The 12200-nt window shown below is 48.4% G+C and overlaps 1 protein-coding gene across 1 annotated transcript; it reads left to right on the forward strand.

The window, feature by feature from the left end:
• Positions 1–1594: 1594 nt before the first annotated feature.
• LOC308149804 (kelch repeat and BTB domain-containing protein 8-like) lies at positions 1595–7826 on the forward strand (the record flags this gene model as incomplete). The annotated part of the gene is made up of 4 exons (XM_080522693.1): positions 1595–1742; positions 3218–3296; positions 5522–5749; positions 6332–7826. 4 exons carry the CDS (start codon positions 1595–1597, stop codon positions 7824–7826), a joined length of 1950 nt encoding a protein of 649 aa, XP_080378819.1.
• Positions 7827–12200: the final 4374 nt, after the last annotated feature.

Below are 12200 nucleotides of genomic sequence, written 5' to 3' on the forward strand. Positions count from 1 at the left end.
TGGCTTTAAACGGTGTGTGCACTGTCATTGAACTAGCTGTGTTAGCGTTAGCATTTCGTTAGCTTAGTTGCTATTCATTAGAGCTTTCGTCATTGACGGCTGGTATACGGTCATTAAATATAGGTCATATATTACATATAGGTCATTAAACATAACTAGTTATGTATGTTATAGGTAAAACAGTTCGTCAAGTGGACTTATTCGGTAGTTGGACAATTCGGACTGTTTCCAATTAGATGCTAGCTAAGGATCAACGTGTTAGCGTTAGCATTTCGTTAGCTTAGTTGCTATTCATTAGAGCTTTCGTCATTGACGGCTGGTATACGGTCATTAAATATAGGTCATATATTACATATAGGTCATTAAACATAACTAGTTATGTATGTTATAGGTAAAACAGTTCGTCAAGTGGACTTATTCGGTAGTTGGACAATTCGGACTCTTTCCAATTAGATGCTAGCTAAGGGTCAATCGTCCGCATTCGGAAAACGCGCTATAATTGATTGTAAGCTACCAAGCTATCACATCTAGCTAGTTATGTATAAAATATATTCCAAATGCTGCACTATGACAATAATGTAGCCGTGAAACCAATCTACATTCTACAGCTATTCAACCCCCCATGAACCCTGACCCCCAGGTGGGCTGTCCGACATGTCCATTATCAGTACACGCGGTGGACATGTTTTGCGTAGGGGGGGAGGGGGGTTACAGTGATGAACTGTTAATCAGTATTTAGCCTGTATGGTTATGTATGTGTGTGTATATATATATATAGGGTTCGACAATATCGATTTACTGTATATGCCGGTATGTTTTTCTGGCAGTTGCGCGTTGTAAAAACTCAAGTCAAACTCTGCTGTGTAGTATTCGACAGAGATGTAGAAACGTAGATGACTCATGAAGATGTTATAGCTAGCTATCTACAATTTATCATCAAAATAATGAACAGCAAGCTAGATCCAAAACTAGTGCCGGTGGAGAAGGGCAAGTGTGACATTGGACAGACTACCAAAACAGAAAAATAAAGTATCTGGTTTTTCAAATGGCGTCTTTGGCAGTCAACGTTACTAATTTATAAGACGGCAAATGGCGTCTTTGGCAGTCAATGAGTTAATAATCCTTATACACATCAATTACCCGATTTTTTCCGCGTGCAGCTCAAAACAACGACTATTGATAATTGAGGGTGCCTGTGTGTCCTCGAGTTATAACACTTCTTTTTGGAGCTGGTTCACAGTAGTCATGATCTGTCTGTCTCTGTGTCTCTGTCTCTCTCCCTGTCTGTCAATGTCTCTCTCTCCCCCCCCCCTCTCACTCTCTCCCCCCCCCTCTCTCTCCCCCCCCCCCCCTCTCTCTCTCTCACCCCCCCTCTCTTTCCCCCCCCCTCTCTCCCCCCCCCCCTCTCTCTCCCCCCCCCCTCTCTCTCCCCCCCTCTCTCTCTCCCCCCCCTCTCTTTCCCCCCCCCCTCTCTTTCCCTCTCTTTCCCTCTCCCCCTCCTCTCTTTCCCCCCCCCCTCTCTTTCCTCCCCTGCTCTCTTTTCTTCTCCCCCCTCTCTTTCTCTCCCCTCCCCCCCCCCCTCTCTCTCTCTCAGATGAGCTCCGTGCGGGGGAGAACAGTGACGTGGAGGCCACAGCCCTGGCAGGATGGGGACGGCGGGGAGCCCCTCTCTGACAGCGATTCAGAGGAGGAGGACTTCCCAGATGACAGCACCACCCCGCTGGGGGACTACGTCACACACGGTGAGATGCCGGATAGTGAGTTGGACTGGTGGTCGGTCGGAAGGTTGTGAGTTAAAATCCCGCCTGAAACAGAATAGAATAGAATAGAATAGACTTTATTGTCCTTGTACAGTTGCCTATACAATGAAATTGTAGTGGTTCTTCTGAAGGTGCAAAAACAGAAAGACATATTCACAAACATATACACATAACATATCACAAATATTACACACTAGACAAATTAAAAAGCGAAAATGCTATAAAACAAGCTAAGAGACAATGAGGTCCGTGGTGTCAAGTGCAAATAAAGACAACAATCTTAAGAAAATAAAAACAACTATAAAAGCAAGCTAAAAGACATGAGGTCAGTGGTGTTATAATAATACTGTAAAAAGATATAAATGTTAGATAGAAAACCGTTTTCTTCGATTGAAAACAAGAATAATTTGAGAATGGTAGAAGGAAGGTAGCTTTAGCAGCAGACAAAGAGGATGAGAAGTTGGAAAAGAGGGAGGGATGAAAGGTTAAAGGTCATCACCAGGAAAGCCAGTTTTTCTCCATTTCTTCTCAGCTGAATGTGAAATGTCGCTGCCTGTTTATAAGATTACAGAGACTCAGACAGCGACAAGGAATGGAGAGAGATGGTCGACAGAGCTGCCCTGAAGTTAGTGGACAAAAACTGTTTTTTTTGCTGAGGATACAAAGTGATAGAACTGCTTCTAATGAAGCTATGTACACCACTAAAGGTAGGGTATAAAGGTAGGGTCTAAAGGTAGGGTCTAAAGGTAGGGTTTGGGGAGGGTAAGGTTAAGCTGGTCCTATATCAGTGTATGTGGGCAACTTCACCCTGTAGCATAAGGTGGAGGGGAATGTCCAATGTCTCTGTCTCCCTCCCCCCCTCTCTCTTCCCCTCTCTCTTCCTCTATTTCTCTCCCTCCCTCTTTCTCTCTCCCTCTTTCTCTCTCTCCCTCCCTCTCTTTCTCTCTCCCTCCCTCCCTGCAACATAATTATGCTTTAAACACGAAGCGTGTAGTGTTAACTAAATGTTATTTATCATATGGTCTCATTCATTGATTACTAGCTATTACTAATTGATCATGGCCATTTAGCACATTTAAAGCTTAAACGTTTTAGGGGCACTTAGGTGGCGTAGCGGGTTAAGCTTTGACCATGTAACCGCAGGGTCCCTGGTTCGATTCCGGCCGGGGACATATCCTGCATGTCATCCCTCCTCTCTCTCTCACCCATCCTTCCTGTCTAAATCTCTACTGTATCTGTCAATAAAATGAAAATATGAGTGGGACTGCCCCACTCAGGAAAAGAAAAAAAAACGTTAAAGCTTAAACGTTTTAAATTTCAAATGTATTTATTTATTTATTGTATTCCAACCTCTATCTGCCTTGACTCAGACTTCCTGTCTCTGACTTCCTGACTCAGACTTCCTGACTCAGACTTCCTGTCTCTATCTGCCTTGACTTCCTGTCTCTCTTCCTCAGGGTTGAAGCAGCTCCTGGACGCTCAGCAGCTGTGTGACGTGACGCTGCTGGTGGAGGGGAAGAGGCTGATGTGTCACAGGTAGGCTAACGACTACCATGATATACGCACGGCTAAATGGAATGTTGACATCTTTTCATATTACAGCTAGGGGGTGTATATATAACGTCACTCTGCTTCGCAGAGTGCCTAACCACCCCACTAGCTGTGCCGATATCCACGACATACCACGCCTTCTGGTTCCATAACGCTTAAATCTCTCATATCTTCTAGTAGAACCACTGTGCAGAGCAGACCTCCAACGGTGCACATTATCAGGCAGAAAGGAATGTCACACAAATTCTAATAGGCTCATGACTCATCTCTTCTTCTTTTTTTCTGAGTGGGGCAGTCCCACTCATATTTTTCATTTTATTGGACAGATACAGTGAAGACAGACAGGAAAGTAAGGAGAGGAAGGGAGAGAGAGAGAGGGCATGGGCCGGATTCTAACCCATGCCGACATGGGCATATGTGTGCACTGTAGACCGTGGTGCTAGACCACTGGACCACCCCAGGCCATGGTGCTAGACCACTGGACCACCCCAGGCCATGGTGCTAGACCACTGGACCACCCCAGGCCATGGTGCTAGACCACTAGATCACCCCAGGCCATGGTGCTAGACCACTGGACCACCCCAGGCCATGGTGCTAGACCACTGGACCACCCCAGGCCATGGTGCTAGACCACTGGACCACCCCAGGCCATGGTGCTAGACCACTGGACCACCCCAGGCCATGGTGCTAGACCACTGGATCACCCCAGGCCATGGTGCTAGACCACTGGACCACCCCAGGCCATGGTGCTAGACCACTGGACCACCCCAGGCCATGGTGCTAGACCACTGGATCACCCCAGGCCATGGTGCTAGACCACTGGACCACCCCAGGCCATGGTGCTAGACCACTGGATCACCCCAGGCCATGGTGCTAGACCACTGGACCACCCCAGGCCATGGTGCTAGACCACTGGACCCCACCAGGCCATGGTGCTAGACCACTGGACCACCCCAGGCCATGGTGCTAGACCACTGGACCACCCCAGGCCATGGTGCTAGACCACTAGATCACCCCAGGCCATGGTGCTAGACCACTGGACCACCCCAGGCCATGGTGCTAGACCACTGGACCACCCCAGGCCATGGTGCTAGACCACTGGACCACCCCAGGCCATGGTGCTAGACCACTGGACCACCCCAGGCCATGGTGCTAGACCACTGGACCACCCCAGGCCTCCTCTCATATTTTCTAGTAGAACCACTGTGCAGAGCAGACCTCCAACAGTGCACATTATCAGGCACAAAGGAATGTCACACATATTCCTACTAAAGATAGGCTTGAATACTGTCTCACTTGAATGGATGCGTTGGTGTACTCGATCACTAAAATAGTACATGACATTTTAAAATACCACAATTAGTGGTGTGAACTGACAAAAAACCTGACAAAGATGCAACTGTAAGTATTTGTGCTGTTCGAGGCTGGCAGCCCGGCCCGGCATGTGGTGATTAGGTTTTCTAGCATTAATCTCTGTTATATAATTGGTTGATGACAACAAGCATTGTGATTGGCCAAGAGCTGTTAGAAGCTGTGATTTAATAACAATAATGTCATGGTTAAATCACATAATCTGATATTTCTATGCCGCAGTAGAGTTGTGTATCAGGTTTATTAGGAACACCAGTACATCTTGTTATTCATTCAGATGGTGTGGGGAATGTTTTCTTGGCACACTTTGGGCCTGTTAATACCAACCAATCATCGTTTGAATGCCACAGCCTATTTGAATATTGTTGCTGCTTTTCAAAATCACATCAGGATAAGATAGTATGAAGCTATTTTGCAGAGAGTTTTCTCTCTCTCACCCATCCTTCTTGTCATATCTCTACTGTCTCTATCCTCCTCTTTCTCTCTCACCCATCCTTCCTGTCACATCTCTACTGTCTCTATCCTCCTCTCTCTCTCTCTCTCTTTCACCCACCCTTCCTGTCATATCTCTACTGTCTCTATCCTCCTCTCTCTCTCTCACCCATCCTTCCTTTCACATCTCTACTGTCTCTATCCTCCTCTCTCTCTCTCCCTCTCTCTCTCTCACCCATCCTTCCTTCCTGTCACATCTCTACTGTCTCTATCCTCCTCTCTCTCTCTCTCTCTTTTTCACCCATCCTTCCTGTCACATCTCTACTGTCTCTATCACAATTTTAAAAATGAGATAAAATAAAAAGCCCCATATCAATCACAATAATGATTTTCCCATCTCCTTTCAGAGTCCTGTTGGCAGCGGTGAGCCCGTACTTCCGGGCCATGTTCACCAGCCCCCTGGTGGAGTCCCGCCTCAATGAGATCCGATTGGAGGAGGTGACCCCGTCCGTCATGGAGACCGTCATCCAGTTCGTCTACACCGGGGAGGCGGGGCTCTGCCTGGACACGGCAGAGGACCTGTTCGTGGCGGCCAATCGGTTTCAAGTGATGCCTCTCCAGGACCGTTGCTCTAGGTAACCGTAGTCATAGTTACTGGGTTGCGTTGGGTTACTGGGTTGCGTAACCTATTGTATATGTGACACGTGACTAATGCTTTGGTCCTCATCGGGACATCGAAGTTCGGTGTTAGCAGGTTCACAAAACAAGCTGTGTTAGTTGACTAGCGATGTGTCGTTGATTTTCAACAACGTGTAAATGTCTTCACATTTTTCAAAACAAAAGTCTGATCATTACATCGGATCCCGACATGAGGACCAAAGCATTAGAACGTGTCATGAATTGGAATTTCTCCAAAATGCAGTTGGCACTTAGGAAATAATTTAGCTGTTAGAAGACTTATTTACAAACCCCCCCCAAAAAGTGAAGTGAAGAACAGATAATCTAAATCACTTTATTTTCTGAGTGGGGGCAGTCCCACTCATATTTTTCTTTTTATTATGATAGAGATAGTGCAGATATGACAGGAAGGATGGGTGAGAGAGAGAGAAGGGATGACATGCAGGATATGTCCACGGCCGGAATCGAACCGGGAACCCTGCGGTTACCCCAACTAAGCACCCCATCTAAATCACTTTCTGTGTGTGTGTCTGTTCCAGGTTCCTGTTTGAACACCTCTCTGTGGACAACTGCCTGGGCATGTACTCCCTGGCCCGCTCCCACCACGACCAGCTGCTCCTCCGGGCCTCCCTGCGCCTGGTGGCCCAACACTTCCCCCGCGTGGCCCGGCAGAAGGACTTCCTCCTGCTGGACCCGGGCACCCTGGGAAGCCTGCTGGGGTCCGACCGCCTGGGCGTGGGCTCGGAGGGGGAGGTCTACGACGCTGCGCGCCGCTGGGCCGAACACCGGCCTCTAGAGCGCTACGCCCACATGCCGGCCCTCCTCCACCACCTCCGCCCGGGCCTGCTGTCTTCGGAGGAGAGCCGGCGTCTCTCCCAGGAGCTGGGCCCCGCGGGGGCGGTGGGCGGGGAGGGTCTCGGGGGTCCGCTGAGGCCCAGGGAGGGGATGTTCGAGAAGAAGATCGTCTGCGTGGACCTGAAGCACAGAGAGGACGAGTCTCTGACGGAGGGGGAGGTGGATTGCTTCGACCCGCGCACGGGGACGTGGGAGAAGCTGGCGGCCCTGCGGTCCCTGCAGTGCCCGGGGTGCACGGCGGTCGGGGGGCGCCTCTTCGTGGCCGGCGGGATCCTCCGGGGGGGGTCGGTGTCGTCGCTGGTGCACGAGTACGACGCCGTGCTGGACCGCTGGCTCGAGCGGCCGTCCATGGCTCAGCCCCGGGCCATGCTGGGGCTGCTGGGGTGCGGGGAGTCCCTCTACGCCCTGGGCGGCTGCAACCGGGCGGCGCTGCTGGACACGTGCGAGACCCTGGACCTGGCCTCGCTGCGCTGGAGCCCCGGACCGCGCTTGCCCTTACCGCTGCGCTCCTTCGCCTGCGCCGCCCTGCGCGGACGCCTCTACCTGCTCGGCGGGACCACGCTGGAGCAGAACCGCGCCGTGGTGCACTCGGGCGTGCTGGTCTACCACACGGCCACCGAGTCCTGGAGCCGCGTGGGACTGGACTCGGGCGCCACATGCCTGGCGGGCGGCGTGGCGGTGCGGGGAGGGGTCTGCACGATCGGGGGCTTCATGAGGGACGCCACTAATTTCATAGACGGGAACTACACGGACCTGGACCCGTTGGACGCCACCAGGCGGGTGCTGTTCTTCCGGGAGGGGCGGGGCTCCGTGGCGGAGCGGGAGGTGATGGGGGCGGTGGTGGCGGAGAGGGGGGGAGGCGGGGGAGGCGGGGGAGGGGGTGGGGGGGCCGGCGGGGGAGGGGGTGGGGGGGCCTGGTGCTTCCCGGGGCTCCCCAAGCAGATCGGGGCCGGGGGGGTGGCCCGGTGGCACAAGAGGATCTACGTTCTGGGCGGGGAGAACAACTCGCAGTTATTCGCCAGCATGTACATCTGGAAGCCCGGCTGGAGTGGCTGGGTGCAGAGGCGGGAAAAACTGCCGGAGAGGTGGGGGGTCAGCCGGTTTGGATGTGCCACTCTTAAGTTCCCCAAAAAGGACATCCAGTCACGACTGAGACTGGCCCGGGAGGACTGTTCATAAATACGCCCTGTGCTCTCTGTCCGTTCGGACATTAACTGATTTAGTTGTTTGATGTTTGATGTGTTTCTTTGTGTTGTTATTCTGCCAGTTGTGTATGTCTGCTGTGTGTTTCAGGCACAATTTTACCTGTTGTGAATACATAAATAATAAAATGGTATTAATTTAAAGCTATGAGAAGTTAGTAGTAGTAATTCTGTTATCTTAACCCTCTCCTCCTCGGTTGTGTTCATGTTTGCCCCCCCATCCTTGGTGTTCCCGGTCTAATTAGACCGGTCTGATTAACTGCTTCATATCTCCAAAACTACATGGTCAAATTAGCTAAATTTGGTACCTGGTGAAAGCTGAGACCGGTGAGATGTTAAAAAATTAACATAGATATGACCAAATTACTGTAATGTGACTAAATACACAGTAGAAATTGAATATTTCATTTCCGTTTTTGAGAATTTCAAATAAGAAGGCCAGTTACACCCTGAAACTCTATATATCTCTGCCAAACAACACATTGGATCAGTTCTTCAACATCTCAACATATACTGTGCAAAATTTGATGAGACAAACAATGTAGACTATTGGTTAACCTGAATAACTGGATGGGCATATAAGCACGGGAAAGAGAAGGGTTCCCTTAACAAACACCTGTTTCGTTTGATACATTTCAGTGTTTGTTATGGGAACCCATCTCTTTCCGGTGCTTATGTGTCCATCAGAACCATACCTTCCAGAGTTATGGGAACCCTTCTCTTTCACCCCAGGTGAACCACACCTTCCATGGAAGGTCTGGTTCGGATGGGCAAATAAGCACGGGAAAGAGAAGGGTTCCCATAACAAACACCTAATTGTTTAGTTTGAAATGTGTCAAACTTTATATATGAGGTATTTGAACAGGTCTGATACATCCTGGAATGTTGTAGCTTGTTACAACTTGTGTTATCCATTAATTTCCTATGACGGTCATTTTTGACCGGAAACACCACCGATGTTACAAAGTTGACTGAAACCTCAAAATTCAATGCCAGTGGTTAGTCAGCAATTTTATATGTTCAAATGCTTAGTGTGGAGGATATCATAAGGCCTTGAGGCAATCAAATGTAAAACACAATATTTATGATTGATGAAAGTTGCTCTCGGTCAGATTTGACCGGGAACACAACCGGAGGGTTAAATACAAGATAAAAAAGAATACAAGATACTTTCATTTTCACACAAACCAGTTGGTGGATTTAGTTTTCATGGGAGCGCCACATTCACCTTCACCTCACCATGAGAGCAGACAGTCCAGCTGAGCTGGAGGGGTGGGAGGTCTGTGTGTGTGTGTGTGTGTGTGTGTGTGTGTGTGTGTGTGTGTGTGTGTGGGCTCTGGAGATGAGTGGTTGAGGGGGTCAGTGACAGTGTGTGTGTGTGTGTGTGTGTGTGTGTGTGGCTCTGGAGATGAGGAGTGGTTGAGGGGGTCAGTGTGTGTGTGTGTGTGTGTGTGTGTGTGTGTGTGTGTGTGTGTGACTGGAGATGAGGAGTGGTTGAGGAGGTCAAGAAGAGTCAGAGGGAGGATAGCCCGGCCCCAGAGGGAGAATGAATGAATGAATGGTCTTTATTGTCATTAATACAGTACAGGTACCATACAACGAAATTTAGGAGGGGGGGCTCCCCTAGTGCTTGGAAAAAGACTAAAAACAAGAGAGCCAAGGGTAAAATAAAAAAGGGAAAAGAGCTGGTTGACATAAATAAAGGCTATGTAGTATGTACACTATCTACTATACTATACTACTATACTATACAATAAAACACTGTGCTGTACTCTATGCTATGCTATAAATATCCTAACTTTTCCTATATCTGAACCTTATGTACACAAGGGTTGTCATATTGCACATAGTATTGTTGCACATTCATTTAAAGTGTCGCAGTTAGCAGGTTTGAAATGTTCACAGTTGTATTTCAATATTGCACTTATGTTTACAATCTAGTAGCTGCCATCAAGTTGTCTAGATTGTCCAGGGCCTAGAACCTAGGTCTTTGCTGTGTTCAGGGCCTGAATGGCCCTAGGGTAGAAGCTGAGCTTCAGTCTGTTTGTCCGTGCGAAGAGGGAGAAGAGGAAGAGGAGGAGCCCAAGGCTGGATGCTGCTTCTGTGAGTCTGCTGACGGGAGAAGGCTGTAGGGTTGATACTGCACGAACCAGCTAATCCTCAACATTACTACAAGCATCAATACACAGGAGACACAATGTAATCCTTGAAAAACCATGAAGTCTGTGTTAAGTTAATGTCTCTCTCCCTCCCTCCCTCCCTCTCCCTCTCCTCCTCTCACCCTCTCTCCCTCCCCTCCTCTCTCCCTCCCTCTCCTCCTCTCTCCCTCCCTCTCTCCTCCTCTCTCTCTCTCCTCCTCTCTCTCTCTCCCTCTCCTCCTCTCTCCCTCCCTCTCCTCCTCTCTCCCTCCCTCTCCTCCTCTCTCCCTCTCCTCCTCTCTCTCTCCCTCTCCTCCTCTCTCCTCCCCTCCCTCTCTCCTCCTCTCTCTCTCTCTCTCCCTCTCCTCTCTCCTCCTCTCCCTCCCTCTCTCCTCCTCACTCCTCCTCTCTCCCTCTCTCTCTCTCCCTCTCTCCTCCTCTCTCTCTCCCTCTCCTCTCTCCTCCTCTCTCCCTCTCCTCTCCTCCTCTCTCCCTCTCCTCCTCCGTCTCTAGCGGCTGTCTTCAGGAGCATGGCGTCGGCAGTCGGCAAGGGGCTGTGTAAGGGGCTGTGTGAGGGGCTGTGTAAGGGGCTGTGTGAGCCCTTCAAGAAGGCCTCAAAGACCCAGAAGACACCTGAATGTCTGATTCACTAAATGTGTTTCAAAAAATTACATTAAATTCTGTGCATTCAACCTAATGTATTCCTTGTAATTTTAATTAATTTAATTTTGCCATTTAGCAGACGCTTTTAATCCAAAGCGATTTACAATTACGAATTACAGGGACATTCCCCCTGGAGTAACTGAGGGCTAAGTGCCTTACTCAAGGACACACTAGTAGTGGTGTGGTTTCAGGCGGGATTTGAACTCACAACCTTCCAACTCACTATCCACTAGACCACCACTACCCCTTGTCTTTTGTCATTTCACAGTTGGATTTAATCATCCACATTACCAGAGTGATTAATTGACACCGAATAGGAAATACTCCTACATTTACTGCTCACAGCCACCAGAGGGCGCTACCACTACACCATTGTGTGTCTATAAACATAATTATTTCATGTGTTTCTACCAACATGTTTTAGTAGGAGATGGCAATTAGAACGTATTAAGGCCTACATGTCTTAATAACCAGGGTTCCCTTTAAGCACACATTCAAACAGTGATGTTAGTTAGGACTATGGAGCAATTCTTTAAGGTAGTTGGGTAAACCAATAGGAGCATAGCTCCCCTATGGGGCGGAGCTCCATGAAATAGAACAGCGTAAATCACAATGTTAGAGATCTTTTATGCTATTATGAGAAAGTAAAAGTATTTTTGGTTCGGTATGAAACTGTGGCGGAACAATAGGTAATTGATGGGAAACACTGAAAGTAGCCGACTGGACATAAATGAGTAGTCGACTGTTCCTGAGATCTCCTTCAGCTGGCTCAGTTGTCCTCCATCTGGTTTTTCAGAAGTAGGAGGGGACAACTCCCTGTGAACTGAATCTCCTACAGGCGCTAATAGGGGGAAATAACAACATATTACATATATGAAAAGGTGTTCCTGTGGAAAGGCTATCATATATTAAGTTACTTATATTGACCCTATAAACAATTTAGTATAGGTAAGGTTTTGCCCTCTCTGATGGTACCCATATCTGGTCTGTCCCATAGACTATCAAGGAAAACCCCCATTTCAAAGATACAGGGCCTGAACATGTTGTAATCTGTGTATCTGTAATCTGTTGGTTTTCATCTCTAGCTTTTGCCCTAATCAGCAAACCTAGAGGTTACAAATGTAACACAGGTTCTCTGAAGGAGATAAGGGAGACCCTCACAATGGGACACGCATTCTGTATACCTATTCACTGAAACCCTCAGAAACCCTCTTCACTCACACCTGGACAAGCTGAGGAAGCCTGCAGGCACGTAGCCCCACCTAGTGCCCAGCCTATAAAGGCTTATGCATAACTCATTTAGATCGGTATATATATATATATATATATATATATATATATATATATATAGATATATATATATAGATATAGATAGATAGATAGATAGATAGATACACAATGGACAAAAGTATGTGGACACAATTATCATCTGGGGCTGTTTTCATGGTTTGGGCTAGGCCCCTTAGTTCCAGAGAAGGGAAATCGTAATGCTACAGCATACAATGCGATTCTACAGAATTGTATGCTTCCAACTTTGTGGCAACTGTTTG

The sequence above is a fragment of the Nansenia antarctica genome, assembly GCF_963989245.1.
Source record: "Nansenia antarctica genome assembly, chromosome: 2".
Lineage (NCBI taxonomy): Eukaryota > Metazoa > Chordata > Actinopteri > Argentiniformes > Microstomatidae > Nansenia > Nansenia antarctica.